Here is a 13,323-nt window from a genome sequence, read left to right on the forward strand (position 1 = left end):
TTCTAATGTCCATTCTCCTCACCCTACTCTTAAGGAAAAGTGGAACAATGAGTCCTGCCATTATTCTCCAGAACAGGCTCTAGTAGCTTCTATTATATGTGCCCTGGGCTAAATAATTTAACCAGAGATAAAGCATAGGCAGTGTATGCAAATTTTAGTTCATACATTTGTGTATATGAAATAACTACTTCTATTTTTATTTTATTTACTTTCTATTTTGAATCCCACTCTTTCGGAGCCCCATCTCCACCTCAGGGTCATGCCAGGGTCCAGAGGACTTCGGGGACCTCTGTCCTCCAGGCACCTGCCCACATAGGTTCTCGCTGAGCCAGCCGTCCATCATTCTGCTCACCGTGCCCTGCAGGCAGTGGCTATGCCAGGCCCAGCTGGGGACATGGAGCTCTCTTTGTGAGGCTGCCTAGAACAGACCTGTGTGTTACAGATGCCTACAGGGAGCAGCAAGGAGAGTTCATGAGTGAAGCCAGCAGTGTGCATATTAAACACATAAGAACATCCTTTACTTCTCCAAAGAAATACACCAACTCCCACATTTCTTTCAGCTTGAGCCATCTTCAGTGTATCTTTTGTTTCCCCACTCATGGAAAAAAAAAACCTGGGCAAAGAGGAGCATTTATCTCTTGCAGTTCAAGCGTCCTGCTGAGTGGCCACTGGCCCCCGGCATCCAGTACAAAGCAGGGACTGGCGGGGACTGTGGCAAAGCGGAATACTCATTCTTCATCTAAAGCGGGCAGCCATGTGGTGCCAGGACAGACTGAACCCAGTGTGGCCAAATTTTCCAATTATTAAGAGAAGCAGACATCTGGATGTGAATGTGGAATTGCCTTGGTTTTAAATGCTGAATGACTCAAATTCACATGGCTGAACAAAGCCCATCTGTAGGTCAGAGCCAGCCCACAGGCCTCCAGTTTGTGACTTGGGGCCTGGACCCAGGCCATAGCCACATCTTCTCTGGGGACAAACCTGTCTCCCAGCAGTGTTACTGGAATACCCAGGCAGCAGGCCTGTCATCCCTCCACCCAGTCCAGGGTCCAGAAGAGCCTCCCGCTGTCCTGCTTCTGCCCAAGACCTTTGCCTATGGCTCAAATCCTCTCCCCACTGGGGCTTAAGTGTTAGAAACGAAAGCACGAGGACCATTCCAGCTTTCTGCCCCACCTCACCCCTCCACCGAGACAATGAAGCCACAGTGAATATCTCTTTGGAGGCAGGGAAGAGAAAGGGGAAAATGCCAGGAGAATAAAAGTATAGGTTAATATCTCAAAAATATTTTCCACTACACATACTTACTGAAATATTTGACTTGAGGTTGCTTATAAAACAATATCAGAATTTCTTTACACTGAGAACTCGAAGGAAGTACAAAGAAAATCTTTTCAGAAGAAGATCCCAGATCAGCCAACTAATCCAATATTCCGTTTTCCACAGTAATATATATGTACTGCATACGGTGTCTTAATAAGGTGTTATGATGTAACATTCACTTTCATTAGCACAGGACCTTGTTTTCTTGCTTCTGCCATGGGCAATTTCTGAATTCAATAATAAGATCTTTAAAAAATGTAATAAATTGCTACACCAGAAGGAGTTTAGCACCTTAAAGGTTCATCTACTGAATCTATATAAACATATGATGCTAGTTATTACTGAGCCATCATTGGTTGAAAGGACAAAAGTTATTAGTGAGCCATTACTGGTTTAAAGGACTAAAGTAAGATAACCTTTGTGCTCTGGGAAGAGGATAAATTTGGGGGTAGAAAGCTCGGACTCAAATTACCTTTGTTTCATCATTTTCCTTGGTGGTGGGAGAGAGATGCTGGTTTCAGCGTGATATTATTCGGAGTGGTCAGGAGTTGGGTGAGAATATTAGAAATATGCCAGCTGAAAATCCTTCAAGTAAATAACCTTATTACCCTCCTGACCTATGTAATCAGCATGGAGCGAAGAGGAATAATTGCCCTTTGAAACCCAAGTGTACCAGTTTGAGAGAAAAAGGGCCAGAGGAATCCAATAAGCCACATTCACCTGTTTTTTCCCTCTAAATATTTTACATTAGAAATTAGAGAAGTTTTGTGCCTGCCTACCACTACCCACACAATAGATGGGTCCTGATAGAAAGGGAGAAAAATGTGGAGCAGAACTTCAAATTCTCAAAGAATCCAGACTTACTGGACCCATTGAGACTGGAGGAATCCCCGAGGTGATCTCGCTGAAATACTCTTTAAACCTTGAACTGAAACTATCCCCTGAAGTCACTTTTTAACTAAATAGCAGGTTAGCTTAAAAGGTAAAGAATGTCGCCCTTGAGTACTGCACTCTTTTAAAAAATTATCTATGTGAAACCACATGGACAACAGTTACTCTAAAACATAGATGAGAAGGTGGTGGGGGTGGGGAGGGAGGAGGTGTGCAGTGAGACTGAGTCAATGGGAGTGAAACAACTAGAACGGAAATAATGAGAATGTTGACACAATGTGAAGAATGTAACCGAAGTCACTGAACATTAAGTGTAGAAATTGTTGAATGGAAGAAGTGGGTTTTCTGTGTATATTTTCACCAAAAACACACAAAAAAGTGTTAGAGAATTAGAGAACTTTTGAGTTCCTTTCCTTCAAAAACTTTTTTTTTTTTTTTTTAAAGGAAAGTAATAGCATCAGCAGAAATAAGTGGGATATGAATGTTGGCATGGGGAAAGACACGGCTCATTGTAATTCTCCAAGACTCAAACATTTGGTATTTCCTGAACTCTCTTTGTAAGGACAATGAAGATTTCAAAAGTTATATATAATAAAATATGTTACATCAGGGTGATAGCCAATGATTTTATGATATTTAAATATAAAAATAAAGACACATAAAAGAGACTGCTTGGATAGCAATGCAAATCTTCATGAGATGCCTGTCGTAACCCTATCTTTTGGTAACTAAACTTAGTTGTGGCAACTGGCTTTATTCCGCTTTGACAGTAGGTAAGTCAACTACTTCAGGCGGCAAAGGGATCTCTAGTCTAGGCTCAAGTAAGTGAATATGTTTTCCCAATGCCTATGTTCTGTGAGTTTATGCGCGACAGGATCTGGCTCATAGCAATTGCAGAGAGAGGCTGGCAAGAGTACTAGTGCCTAAATGTAGGGCTGAGCAGGCAGTGGGCGGGAGAAGGTGAGGCCTTTTGGAAGATGGTATGATCAGCTTTAATGTGACAAAAGCTTTTGAAATTAAATATTTATTGAGTACCTATGACTGCAAAGCTTTGAGTTCTTCGGGAAATTAATAAATGGATAAGCAGGCCTCTGCCCTCAGAGAGCTTTCAGTCTTACCGCCGAATCAATCATGAGCTCTGATATTGTAATATAAAGTGGAAGGTGGCAGCAGAGTAGGTGTGGGGCGGTGGGCTGGGAGAAATCAGGAAGGCCTTGTGGAGGAAGGGGCTGTCCTGTGAGCCTGCAGGAAGGAGGAGTGAGACTCTGGGCCACGGGCCAAAGCCATTTTGAGCCGGGAAAACTGTGGGCAGCAGCAGAGGCAAGAAACTGCAGACCATATTTGGAAAACTATAAATAGCCCTTCTGAGTAAAATATTGAGCTAAGGGAAGGAAAAAGTAAAAGGTGAGGCTAGAAAGATAGATGGCGGCCAGATTGAGGGCTTCCTCTAGTCTGTGCCACAAATCATAGCACCATGTACTTCCAGCACCCAACCTCCACACTCAGCATAAAACCAAAAAACCAAACCCACTGCTGTCGAGTCAATTCTGACTCCTAGTGACCCTATAGGACAGAGTAGAAGTACCCCATAGAGTTTCCAAGGAGTGCCTGGTGGATTTGAACTGCTGACCTTTTGGTTAGCAGCCATAGCACTTAACCACTACGCCACCAGGGTCTCCTATACACAGCTTGGTGCTTGACTAATTCACCAGGAACAAATGTGACCGGCAGCAAGCACAGGTCAAGAAGATCCTGATCCCAAAACACCAGTGCAGCCACTGAGCATTGCTGGTCTCTCAAACCTTGATACTAGTGACCCAGCGGTAACTCAGCACTGGGATGATGCCAGGAAGAGGGATGGACAGGGACAGAAACTTAACTGATAACTGACCACTACCCCCTTTACAGTCTTGCATGTCCATGTAACTTCCATGAGGCCCTGTTTGTGTATTTAAGGGGAATGCCTAAGAATGCTAGAACAGGGCCACATGTTTATGCAAGGAAAGAAAAAGTGCTTCAACATGCCAAGAAACTTAACAAAGAAGACAGCCACTGTTTTTTTTTTTTGTTTTGGGCGGGGGGGCTTTTTATTGTGGCTTGGGTGAAAGTTTACACAGCAAATTAGTTTCCCACTCAACAATTTATACACATTTTGTTTCGTGACATTAGTTGCAATCCCCTCAATGTGACAGCACTCTACCCCCTTCCTCCCTGGGTTCGTTTCCTTTTGCCTATCTTTCCTGCCCCTTCAGCCTTCTGAGCTTTGTTTTTGGGCATATGCTGCCCTTTTGGTCTGGTATGGATGACTATGCTGAGAAGCATGTTCCTCATGGATGTTATTGCTCACTGATAGCCATTATAAAGCTGTGTCTATTGTTTGGGTGAAAGGTGATCTCTGGGAGTGGGTTCATTTCCAGGTTTGAAGGGTGTCTAAGGGCCATAGTCTTGGGTGTTCCACCAGTCTCTATCAGACCAGTGAGTCTGGTCTTTTTAATTTTGCTCTACATTTTTCTCCCACTCTGTCTAGGACCTCCTATTGTGATCCCAATCAGAGCAGTCTGTTAGTGGTAGCTGGGCATCATCTAGTTCTTCATCTAGTACAGCTGACGGAGGCTGTAGTTCATGTGGTCCACCGGTCCTTTGGACTAATCGTTTCCTTAAGTCTTTGATTTTATTTACTCTTCTTTGCTCTGCATGGGAAGAGAACAATAGTTCTATCTTAGATGGCCGCTCATAAGCTTTTAAGTCCCCAGTCACTACTCACCATTGTCGGATGTAGAACATTATCTTTATGGACTACAATATGCCAATTGACCTAGATTTCTCCCAAGACAGCAACTATTTTGAGCCTGCTGAGCAAAAAGAAATCATCCACCAAAGGCAACTGTTAATTTTAAATTCCATGGCATTTGTGTATTGAGTTAATATTCTCTGGATAGAAGTTTTCACCTTTACATGTCTTCTCTTTTTTCCTGCTTGAATTTCAATTAGTCTCAAAATAATAAAGGTCTTTTTTTTATAGTTAACCAGAAACATTACTAGTAATCAAAGACCCTGAATAAAAAATACGCTACTATGTTGTCAAGTATTCAAGGGATCCTTGATAAGTACAACGAAACCTCATGATAATGTACTTATCAAAATATACTTTTAGATACAATGTTGAATTGGCGACTGGCTCCCATTCCCTGTCTAGCCCCTGTTTGAGAACAGGGAAGGGGTAGGGATGGGGGAGGGGTAAAATTCTATCCTACGGTTGGGGTATGCGTCTTGGAGTAGAGGGCAAGGCTGTGAAGGTTTCTAAATTTGCTACAGAAAAAGAGTAGATGAAGGTGGTGAGTCCCTAGTCTTCAGTATTTTCCCAGCTGAATTTCTGAAACTGACCAACTAGCTGGGAGATTCCTGGAAACACTGATACTATCCTGCAAGGCCCAGACTACCTCTGGACTCAGATTTGTCCCCAATAATATCTAAGTTTCTTGAGCCTTGATGGCGTGACAGTTTAGAGCCCAGCTGCTAACCAAAAGGTCGGCAGTGCAAATCCACCAGCTGCTCCTTGGAAACCCTACGGGGCAGTTCTACTCTGTACTTACAGGGTCACTATGAGTTGGAATCGACTTCACGGCAATGGGTTTTGGTTTGGTTTAATATCTAAGTTGGAGTAAACCACTGCCACCAGGTGGCATCAAACCATAGCTGAGATTGGCAGGAATTTAGGTAGGGCAGCTGAACTCCCAGAATTCCTCACTAGCTAGCTGCACAGACCACACTGGTCATTTTGTTGTTTATCTTACAAAAAACATGACCTTACACTTCACATAACTGGATTCTTTGGATCTCACTTATCCAATTACAGCCAGGGTGTACTGCATCAATTTATGGTAACCAATAATTGAGGCAAGTACTCTCTAAAAAAAGACCAAAGGAGACTGAATTAAGCACTGTGCTGGTCGTTTTATATACATTAACTAATTTTTCAACCACTTATGGCTATACAGACTGAATAATCTGAAACGGCCATTTTTATAGGTCAAAATAGTCAAATACCGACATTTTCACATGGTTCAAGCTAGTAATTATTATTAAATGATTTCTTGGATATGTATACCTTATAGCTTATTATTTGGATCATTTGAATTTACAATATGTATGTTTTATGTCTGCTTGATTTATCAATTTCTGAAAGGGGTGTGTTAAAATATTTATAACTTGGTTATCCATTTTTCCCAGCAGTTTTTTCAGTTGTTCCTTTATATATTTGAGGCTGTATTGTTAATTGCATACATGTTTTCGATGGTTATATCTTCTAGCTCAATTGTTCCTTTTATCAACATATAATGTTATTTAAAAAAAAAATTTATTTTTGTTGTTGTTGAGAATATATACAATACATACACCAATTCAACATTTACTACATGTACAATTCAGTGACATTGATTACATTCTTCAAGTTGGCAACCATTCTCACCCTCCTTTTCTGATGTTCCTCCTCCATTAACATAAACTCACTGCCCTCTAAGTTTCTATCTAAACTTTTGAGTTGCTGATGGCAGTTTGATCCTATATAACAAAACAAAACAAAACCTGTTGCCATTGAGTTGATTCCGACTCATAGTGACCTTATAGGACAGAGTAGAACTTCCCCACAGAGTTTCCAAGGAGCGCCTGGTGTACTTGAACTGCCAACCTTTTGGTTAGCAGCCATAGTACTTAACCACTATGCCACCAGATCTTAAAAGAGCATAATGCTCAAGGCAGACATTCTTTACTAGTTAAGCTAAACTATTGTTTGGTTTTAAGAAGACTTCAGGGAATATTTTTGGTTTAAGGCTTAAAGATCATCTCAGAGCAATAGATTTGGGGGTTCATCCAGCCACCATGGCTCTAGAAAATCTGGATTCCATGAGAATTTGAAATTCTGTTCTACATCTTCCTGCTTTTGGTCAGGATTCTTCTATGGAATCTTTGATCAAAATGTTCACTAATGGTAGCTGGGCACTCAACCAGTTCATGGCTGAAGAGGCAGTTGTTCGTGGAGGCAATTAGCCACACATCTGTTTCCTCCTCCTGTTCCTGACTCTCCTTCTTCCTCTGTTGCTCCAGGTGAACAGAGAACAATTGTTGTACCTTGGATGGTCTCTTGCAAGATTTTAAGACCTGAAGCACTACTCAGCGAACTAGGAGGTAGAACAGAAGCGCTAAACACGATATTAGGCCAGTTAACTGAGATAGTCCATGACACCATGATCCTAAACATCCAAAGCAAGAAACCAAATCCCATGAGGTGTTTGGTAGCACATAAGCAGCCTCAGCAGCTGCTCTTTTTTTCTGTTGTTTTTATAAATACATACATCACACTTTTTTTTTTTGCCTTAGTCTATCACACAATTTTTGTCAATTCAACTTTCTACAGGTATACAACTTATCAACAGCAATATAATGTTCTTTGTTGAAGAAAGTAGGGGAGAATCTTACTATTTGACAAAATAGAGTTTAAGGGGAGGTATGCCACCTAGGGACTCCCCCTTAAACTCTATTGTGTCAAATATTAAGATTGCCGCCCTTCTTTCTTTTGGTTCATGTTTTTTAAATACTTTTTTTAGGTCTTTTTTTTTTATTGTAGTAAAATATATAGCAAAATTTCCATTTTAACTACAATTCTGTGGCATTATATTCACAATGTTGTACAACCATCACCATCTATTTCCAAAAGTTTTCATCATCCCAAACAGAATCTAATACTTTTCCCCATCTTTTATTTTCAAACTTTCTGTGTCTTTTTAAGTTTCCTTTTTAGACAACTTATTATTGGGTCCTGTTTTTCAATTCAAACTGTAATTCTGGTTTTTTAATTGGTGGATTTTGTATTTATTATAATTTATTGTACTGGAAGTACTTATTTCTATCATTACATCCCATATTTTTCATGTACCCTCTTGCTGCTTTAGATTGGATAGATTTTTTTTGCTGGCCTAAATGTTAAACATTGTGGTTTGCCTGAATCTGTCTTACCTCAAAGCCCATGCTGTGTCCACTGCACCACACTAAGAATTAGATGTTAATGGAACCTTAGAAATTAATCATCTACTCAGTGGATCTAAAACCAAAATGTGTGTGAAAATTACCTGGAAGCCTCTTAGAAATGCAGATTACTGGCCACCATCAGAGATTCTTGTTCAGTGTTGTTGTTGTTAGATGCCTCTGGGTCAATTTTGACTCATAGTGACCCCACGTGACACAGTAGAACTGCTCCACAGGGTTTTCTAGGCTGCAGTCCTTATGGGAGCCAAGTCTTTCTCCCGGAGAGGCACTGGGTGGGTTTGAACCGGCTACATATCAGTTAGCCGAGTTGCCTAACCATTGCGCCACCAGCGCTCCTTCTCTGGCTCAGTAGGTCTGGGTAAAGAGAAAGCTCTGACTCTAAGGTAAGCCCCTGATTTTGATGCAGGTGATCCAGAGACAACATTTTTCAAATGCTGTTTCCCTCCAGCCCCATTACTTTCCAAGTGGTTAACTCTGTACTCTTTGCCCTTTAAATATTGCTATATATATATATATATATATATATATATATATACACACACACACACACACCCCTGGATGAGTTCTAATCATCTCTTTTCTAGACCTTTTCTCACCTTATATTGTTCTATATATTAAAAGAATCTGTAAACCTATTTCCATAATCTATATTTTTTTAGAGTTTATAAATCTATTTGTACTTTATTGTTACTCTAATTTTTACTTGTTTCATTATTATAAAAACATATTTCCTTTAATAGCATTTATTGCCGCCCAATCTCTGTGATGCATCCAGTGATAGGTGCACTGCATTTCGGGCATAACCACCTCTTCACCAGTAAGCATGGCTGCCTCCACTTCTACAAGGAGCAAGGAGCAACGTGGGTGAATTTGCCCAGTGCCACATTCAGTGGAGGAGCTGGAATTTGAACCCAGATCTATTATATTTTTTATATGGCGGTGCCTTCAAAAAACTTGATCCCAGTAAGTCCACAGTATATAGTGAAGACACAAATAATCTCATTATATGATTCATTTTTGTATCCAAGACAGCCTTGTACATAGTAACACTTAAAAAATGTCAGTGTAAAGAAAGCACGAACTTAATCTGGTTTTTACTTCTCTTAATTGATGGTTTCCAACTCAGGGAAATCACAATCTGGTAAGGCAAAGAAGTAGCATTTATGTTTTACCGTTTGGTAAAACTCGAATTTGGAGACAAAATAGAAGAGCCCATGTACCACAGTGTCTTCATCTGAGCAGCTACTGCGTTAGGTCATCGATGTCGCAATATGGGGAAATGTCCGTTATAAGATATTATAATCTCGGTCTCATTTATTTTGTATTTTTCTAATTAATTCAATAAAATTCTTCAAGGAATACAAAAATGCAATTTTAGTACTAATTTCTCCTTCATGTACGCAGTTTTTTTAATGCTGATGTTGAACATAATAGAACAAGCAACTATACGTAATTGTAGAAATTATTGCTGGGAATTCACATGTGAAATACACACCTACTGCCTCCGGTTGGCAATGTTAACTAGGTTATAGATAGTACGGCTGACAAACCCAAAACATATACTGCTTTTTGATGGGTACCTGCTTTGAAAGGAAAAAATGTTCGAACACAATGTTTAAATTGGAAAGCTTTCATCAGAACTAGCCAAGGGGAAAGAGGTTTATTTCCTAATCATAGCCTTGCTTAACAATCTAGTCATATAGACAGACTTATGGTAAAGCTTCCTGAAAACAGATATTTATGCTACTATTTTTTTTTTAGATAAACAAGTGATACACCCAGTCTATAAGCATATTTTGATAGTGCTGATGGGCATTTTTAAGAAAATCTAACTGTGCCCGCCCGGATTAAATAATCTCTTACTGTGTATATGTGGAAAGGCAAAGGAAGTGACAGGACTGAGATGAAAAATGGGGGAGTGAAATTTACGTTCATATCACTTTTTAAAGATAAAACTTACACTAGGTCATTTTGCTGGGATTGTCTATTAGAACTAAAAAATTTAAAAGCTCTTTGAAAAACTTTAACTATTGACACAGAAGAAAAAGATGCCATTCATTTTGATTGTGCAAACTTAAATATTATATATTAATAGGGAAGTCTTTTTGCTGGTGTTTTACATTGCTGGAGGGCAAAAATTCAATAAATACGTTTCAATCATTACAAGGTATAGATATAAGGATTAGTGATGACTTTTATAAATAACAAATATAAAACTTGCAGACGTCATTATATTTTAATGGGCTACAATAATTTCTTTTTCAAAGGATGCCTTTTTTGTTTGTTATGATTTGTGAAGCAATATGATGGAATTTTAATGCTGAACTTACTCAATCAGATGACAATAAAGGTGAGGGGGCTAGGGACAAATTCTTCTTCCTACACATTTGTTTTTAGGTGCCTCTACTTGCCTGAGTGCCTTGATACCATGGTGATAGCTTAGCAGCTGCTAAACACAAATTAATCTGTCATGCTAGCTTCTGATCATAAAAGGTTGGTAGGTAGGACACTGCAAAAAAAGAAATATATATGCATACATATATATATAGATGCTTGTCTTAGTTATCTAGTACTGCTATAACAGAAATACCACAAGTGGATGGCTTTAATAAAGAGAAATTTATTCTCTCACAGTCTAGGAGGCTAGAAGTTTGAATTCAGGGTGCCAGCTCCAGGGGAAGACTTTCTCTGTCGGCTGTGAGGAAAGGTCCTTGTCATCAATCTTCCCCTTGTCTAGGAGCTTCCCAGCACAGGGACTCCAAATCCAAAGGATGCACTCTGCTCCTGGTGATGCTTTTTTGGTGGTATGAGGTCCCCTGTCCCTCTGCTCATTTCTCTCTTCTATTTCTCAAAAGAGATTGATTTAAGACACTACCTAATCTTGTAGATTGAGTCCTGCCACATTAACATAACTGCCTCTAGTTCTGCCAAATTAACATCATAGAGGTAGGATTTACAACACATAGGAAAATCACATCAGATGACAAATGGTGGACCATTACACGATACTGGTAATCATGGCCTAGCCAAGTTGACACACATTTGGGGGCGGGGGGTGGGGTGGACACAATTCAATCCATAACAATGGCTAATGTTTTTTTAAAATTTTTGTTAGTTGATCTCTCTACTACCTGCCTTTGTCTATCTCTTCATATATAGAAAATGAGATGAGAATCCAGAAAATTCCCAAAACTCAAGTGTTATAATTGATGAGGTTTTATATGTATGTATATAAAATACCTTTCTTAAATAGGAAGTAATGATCTTAATGGTGCACAAAAAGTGTTTTGCAAAGACATTTCACAAGGATTTTTTTTTTCATGCTAATGGACATTTAATATCTGTTGATGGCATTTAGGAGGACAAGATTACATAAAATATAAATATGAAATATTTATAAATATAAGACTTAGATGACACTATGGTTTCTGTCATTTTAAGTCAATATACCATATGCTGCTTTTCATTGTCTTCATCATGATAATTTATATGTAAAACAAAGAAAGTAAAATGATCTGAAAGGAAGAACCTAATATTTGAAAAGCTGGGAGAAAACAGTCACCTTGATTTTCAGGGCTAATGATTTCATTTCACATACCCACAAAAAATAGTAAAATAGTTAAAGTGAATAGTTGTCAGTTAGTTGAACAGACATGTCTAATAGGCTTGTGTGCACGCTCTGATACATCGATGGTGCCTGCCTGGAGTGCCACGTCGAGGAGGATTCTGAGGTTCTGTAGGAAAGGGCTGTGAACGCTGAGTAAATGTCTACTAGAGTTGGGAAGGAGACTAGAGGACAAACAAAACAAAACAAACAAACAAAAAACCCAAAACCAAATCTGTTTCCACTGAGTCAATTCCAACTCATAGGAATCCTATAGGACAGAACAGAACTGCCCGCTAGGGTTTCCAAAGCTGTAATCTTTACAACAGCAGTCTGCCACATCTTTCTCTCTCGGAGAAGCGGGTGGATCTGAACCACCAACCTTTCTGTTAGCAGCTGAGTACTCACTGAACAAAAGACTTATTAATAGTAATAGGTATGTGGAAAGGATGGTTAGCCCAAAGCATTGGAGCACAAACTTTATTTTGACTTACATTTTATGTTAAAATGAATGCAAATCTTATATTCAATTTCATAATATCTATGTTTAGTGTCTGTCATGGATTGAATTGTGCCCCCAAAGTTACCTGTCAACTTAGCTGGGCCATGAGTCCCAGTATTGATTGTTCACCATTTTATGTGATTTCCCTATGTGTTATAAATCTGATCACTATGATGAAATGAGACAGTGGCAGTTATATTGATGGAACATACAAGATTAGATAGTGTCTTAAGCCAATCTCTTTGAGATATAAAAGAGAGAAGCAAGCAGAGAGACAGTGGGACCTCATACTACCAAGAAAGCAGTGCTGGGAGCAGAGTGTGTCCTTTGGACCTGAGGTTCCTGTGCTGAGATGCTCCCAGACTGAGGGAAGACAGATGACAAGGACCTTCCTCCAGAGTTGACAGACAGAGAAAGCCTTCTCCTGGACCTGATGCACTGAAGTCAGGGATCTAGCTTACTGGACTGTGAGAGAATAAATTTCTCTTTATTAAAGCCATCCACTTCTGGTATTTCTGTTATAGCAGCACCAGATGACTAAGACAGTATGTCATGAAAATTCTTAAAAATCATCTGCTGTTAAGTCACCCACCTTTAACCTTGTGAAAAACCAGATGTTCCCAGATGATGAGCACGTACATTCTGTGGCTCCCCACCTCCCAGCACCTGGCAGGCTGCCGAGGGTCCATAAGTCTGTGTATAATACTATGAGATTCAGAGAAGTTAAGTAACTTGATTGTGAGTGGCAGAACTTGGATTCAAAGACCCCAAAGCCCATATTCTTCACAAAGACTGTCTGTATTCCTCTAAAAGTAAGCACAGGGTTACTGTAAGCACAAAGATTTTGCGCACCACAGAAGACCATAAAGTAAGTAGTAACTCAGCAATTTCAGTATTGCTGTTAACAGAAGGAAAAAAAAAAAAAGCGTAGTTTATAGACTGGGAGGTTAATATTGTTAAGATG

General features: G+C 39.6%; 2 protein-coding genes across 3 annotated transcripts in view; both read right to left on the reverse strand.

The window, feature by feature from the left end:
- Positions 1 to 13,323, reverse strand: part of BEND3 (BEN domain containing 3) — an 88,379-nt gene that overhangs the window by 47,994 nt on the left and 27,062 nt on the right. The gene's annotated exons all lie outside the window — the stretch shown is intronic.
- PDSS2 (decaprenyl diphosphate synthase subunit 2) overlaps positions 4,431 to 13,323 on the reverse strand; it is a 302,828-nt gene continuing 293,935 nt past the window's right edge. Inside the window, exon 9 of one of the 2 annotated variants that reach the window (XM_049898045.1) lies at positions 4,431 to 4,901. In XM_049898045.1, the coding sequence (XP_049754002.1) occupies position 4,901 (1 nt within the window). In that variant the 3' untranslated portion in view covers positions 4,431 to 4,900. The remainder of the gene's footprint in view (positions 4,902 to 13,323) is intronic. The other variant, XM_049898407.1, reaches the window with a different exon arrangement.

This window comes from Elephas maximus, chromosome 1, assembly GCF_024166365.1.
Source record: "Elephas maximus indicus isolate mEleMax1 chromosome 1, mEleMax1 primary haplotype, whole genome shotgun sequence".
NCBI classification, from domain to species: domain Eukaryota; kingdom Metazoa; phylum Chordata; class Mammalia; order Proboscidea; family Elephantidae; genus Elephas; species Elephas maximus.